We start from the raw sequence: 4,713 nt of genomic DNA, 5'->3' as shown, positions 1-4,713 counted from the left end.
TGCTTATAACTAACATCCAAGAACTCACTAGACCTAAATTGGGGCATTTTATCTACATATAATCATGTTAAAATAAAGAATTAGCCCTCGATAGTTAAGGTTAAGCTTGAATGTGGTTGGACATAGGTGATATGAAAGCTAGCAGACCAAAAAGATACGATAGCAACTTAAGACACTGAAATCGATCAAGATATAGTATACGATCATCTTTCGATTAACTTTTTTTTAAATGACAAACATACCTAATCTAGTAAGGGTTATTGGCAATATTCCTGCTTATAGAACTCAGACCCCTTACCATGAAGAAACACTTAGGAATGACCTCCTTGACCACCACGCTAAAATGATGATGGCTCTTTTGATTATATATATATATATATATATATATATATATATATATATATATATATATATATATATATATATATATATAGTAACGTTAAATATGATCATATTTCCACTACATAAGTTTACAAATTCTCAAAACGTGGAAATGAGTTATTATATTTAAACCTCTAAATTTCAAAGTTACAAAGATATATAACTAAAGATATCTCTATAGTTTAGTATAAAATAATCAATTTTTGTACATATTTTTATGACGCAGTTACCAATCCTATGATGAATGGACAATATACCAACAACAGAATTTAAAAAGTCTTCCATTGCCCAACATCCAACGAATGTGACAACTATAATTTGTACTTTTGCAGTTGTTACAGAACCAGTTGTTCCCAAAAGCAAAAAGAATTGCCATATTTGAATACCACCCATAATTTTTTATAACAAGTTAAACCATAAAAACAGTAAAACACCACAATAAGTCAAAGTACAGCTTCCCACCCACCCAATTCTTGCAAGCATGTTAGTGAAGAAGAATTTTGACTCTCCAATAACTCACTCACTGTACATCAACAGAAAAAGTCAAAGTACACCCGATCTACCGCACCTCCAGATAAGCTGGATGTACAAGCACGTGATGCATGACAAGTACTACCATTGCCTGTAGTTTCCACTGGTTTCTGCAGAATCCCAGTTGGGTGCATTGGAAACAGATCCAGTGTTTCTTGATGCCTGTTGTTTATGCCAGTAACAATATTATCCTGCTGACTGCTTGTTATGTTACTTCCTCCGGCGATTGAAACTGTGTTTTCCGGCATAACAAACCTTGGTGATATGGCTTGTGGTTGTTGAACATAAACCCCTAGATTATTCTGTTGGATGTAGCATGGCTCGTAGACAACTACAAAAATATTAAAATAAAGGTTAACAATGAAGATATAGAAAACCAATTGAAAAAAGACACTTATAGACAAAAGTTCATCTTAATTAGTCACGATATTGTGTGTTTGAATGGCTAGAAATGATAAACATTTAAATAACTACAAAAAAGAGACGGTTGTGATTGTTGGAGATATTAAGGGAACTCGTTCATATGGATGATCAAGAACATAACAAAAATTAATGATTTAACTAGAAATTTAATTATCACTTGAAATTTCTAACTTCTTGCTAGCTCTTTTTTGTATTACATAACAAAATTTAATGATTTAACTAGAAATTTAATTATCACTTGAAATTTCTAACTCCTTGCTAGGATTTTTTTAATATTATTACCTTGCTGCTTATAGAAAATGTGACAAGTAAAAAATATTTAAAAGATGGTTAACAATGAGGTTATAGAAAACTTGTAAGAAAGATGCACCAAAGTCTCGTATTAGTCACAATATGGAGCATTTGGAGGGCTCGAAATAAAAAGATGTTTACTATAGATAGCCGTGGACGATACTTATAAAAACATTTAGGTAAACTTCGTTCATTTGGGTGAAAAATAGAACAAAATTTTATTATCTATATTATTTTTGTTTTCTAGCGCCTTGCTAGTTTTTTTATATTATTATTTTGCAGTTTAAAAAAATATAAATGTATATAAAAAAAGTAGAAGATTGTATTGAAATACGAACCGTTTGGCGGCTGAGATATATGAATGAACGACGGTTGAAGATGAAGTTGGCCGTGATGGTGGTTGTACTGCCGGAACAATGACAAATGATCTTGTTTCTCCTTTTGTCTTTGTCTAGCCTTATGATTCTGAAACCAATAAAACACATTTTTCTCTTCAATGTGTCCATACGTTTGCAATCTACCAGTTATCTCCTGAATCTGTTCGGCCGTTGGTGTTCTCAACCCTTGTCTGTACAAATTCTCCAGCATGGTTATCTGTTCTTTCGTCGGATTCCACCTACCCGCCACCGGTGTCCCTGCTGGGACCTCTTGTGTGCTGTTACCGCCGTCCATTATCACGATTGGAGGGAGTAAGACCTAAAAAAGAGTGTGATATGTTGTTTGTATTCTGTTTTGCATGGGCTTTCTTTCTACTATTGTTTATTATTATATAGGATTGTAGGGAGCTCGTATGCTGGGATCATTTATGATCGGTTACATTTTAGCCCCCTTAACTTTCAACTAAATGCGCGTTGAGTTTCTAATTTAATTAAACGTATCAAAAATTTAAAAATCTACTAATAGTCTAATATCATATAGGAACTTCGTTTTGTTTTTTTTAAATGATTAAAATTTTGCACTAAGACTTCGGGTTTTCTTAGTTGATTAACCATAACAAAAATTTAGAATCTACTAATATAAATAGGATGTTTACTTTCCAGATCAGCCTGTTTTAATGGAACTTTTATCCCGATTTGTTAATTACGATTTCTTTAAAAAAAATAACTGAATACGTCGGGTTGGTTGGGTCAGTCGGAACAGTTAAATCGGTTCAATGTTAATTATTTAGTTTTATTTTTTATGTGGATTGGATCTTCGAAGGTTAATAAAATTGTAAAGTTTAAGAAAACGAACTTTTTACCTTAGTTTTAAATATTAGAGTTCATGAAAGAAAAGGTTAAAAAAGGGCTTACATGAAATCCGCTAAGTTAATAGTCATACCTTTTATTATTCGTTAATCTAAATATGTAAAAAAGTTATTGTATTTTTTGATATTAAATTTATATGTTGATTTTTTTGTAATTTTTGGTCCATTTATTTAAGGTTGGTTTCAAACAGGAAACCGACCGTAAAATTATGTTTTCCAAACGGTAAATAATAGACTGAGGTGGTTTTGAAGGTTCAGGCAGTAAGGGTTTTGACTTGTGCAACCTATTTAAAACCGTGATATCGTACTTGTTGAGAGTACTCAAGGGTTAAAGTGTTAAATGGTTTGAAAATCAAGGGGGGTATGCGTATTATGAAATGACATTGACACCTTAAACCGTTTGAACCTATAAATAACTAGAGAGAGAGAAAGAGAGAGTACGTGTAGTTGGTGCCGATGAGTAGAGGATGTAAAAAGACGAAAGGAACCCTACATTAGTGTACAAGGTTGGCGCCTTGGAAATGAAAGAGGGGAGAAAAGGAAGTAGGGGCATAATAGGCATGATATCGGGAATTGAAGAAGATGATCGGATGAGGACGAGGTGACTGTTTGGAGGTGGGTTTAAGGAATCTTCACTCTCCATTTGTCACTTGTTCTTTCCATCAAATCTTTTGGTTTTTACAACCTAAATATTGCCCTAAACTTCTTTACACACTCGTGTTTCAAATTTGCAATGTAAATGACTCCATTTTAGTATTATAATTTTAAATATGCAATGTTGTAGTTATCTATAAAAAACCATATACTTATTTAGTTTCATATTTATAATATTTTACTCACCGTACTGTCGTGTCATTTGGTGATTGTTTATGCGCGTTGATTTTCGGTAAGGGCTTTCTTCAGATCGAAACAGATTGTATCTCAATATGGTGAATTTAGTCAGTAGTCTATTCTGAGAATTATTTGTTTATTAAAAAAAGTACACTTACGTTGGAAATAGAAAAAAAAAAGTTACTTTTCTTTCCTTGAATGTTGATAATTTTTTTTTTTGAAAAAAAAAAGAGAAACAAGATGTTGGATGATACAATACGAAATTACAACTAGAATATTAATTAACACCGATGATTCCAATTTATTAGTAGCATATCCGCCCTATGTTTCATTCAAAGACAATTGTTCGGTTTGATCACCCTCAAAATCCTTTCTGGTGGTTTTGTTCTACCATTAAAAAGTTGGTTATTACTTGCCTTGCTTCCATTCCATATAAACCATATTGTTGTCATAAAATCGTCTGCAATATCCTCTTAAAGAATGAACATTTGTTTTAGAGATGCCGGTTATTGTTGAAATCATTGTCTATAATACAAAAGGTAGTGACACTACTAGAAAAATGCCTTCCTTGACATTTGTACAATGACACGCGTCGATTTATGACGCGCAATTGTGCAAGTCATTAAAACGAAGTCATAATTTTTGAAAATTAGAAGATTTATGACACTATGTTTCATTCAAAGACAATTGTTCATTCAAAGACAACTGTTCGGTTGATCACCCTCAAAATCCTCTCTGGTTGTTTTGTTCTACCATTAAAAGGTTGGTTATTACTTGCCTAGCTTCCATTCCATATAAACCATATTGTTGTCATAAAACGTCTGTAATATCCTCTTAAAGAATGAACATGATTTGTTTTAGAGATGCCGGTTATGGTTGAAACCATTGTCTATAATACATGGTAGTGATCAAAGGTTTTGTGTACGCTTGTTTTATGGATTTTCTTTCTAAATATGAGAAATTAGAGACTTGGTACAAGAAGATAATATGCCTAAACTATTTAGAAACTA

At 32.3% G+C, this 4,713-nt stretch overlaps 1 protein-coding gene across 1 annotated transcript; it reads right to left on the bottom strand.

The window, feature by feature from the left end:
* Positions 1 to 911: 911 nt before the first annotated feature.
* Positions 912 to 2,298, bottom strand: LOC143618546 (WUSCHEL-related homeobox 2-like). The gene is made up of 2 exons (XM_077090724.1): positions 1,965 to 2,298; positions 912 to 1,243 (listed from the first exon to the last, which is right to left on the bottom strand). Exons 1-2 carry the CDS (start codon positions 2,296 to 2,298, stop codon positions 912 to 914), a joined length of 666 nt encoding a protein of 221 aa, XP_076946839.1.
* Positions 2,299 to 4,713: the final 2,415 nt, after the last annotated feature.

This window comes from Bidens hawaiensis, unplaced genomic scaffold (assembly GCF_021521415.1).
Source record: "Bidens hawaiensis isolate Kalapana, Puna unplaced genomic scaffold, B.hawaiensis_p1.1 tig00086743_1, whole genome shotgun sequence".
In the NCBI taxonomy this organism is placed as follows: Eukaryota; Viridiplantae; Streptophyta; class Magnoliopsida; order Asterales; family Asteraceae; genus Bidens; species Bidens hawaiensis.
The sequence above is the reverse complement of the archived record's forward strand: the minus strand, read 5'-3'. Positions and strand labels throughout refer to the sequence as shown.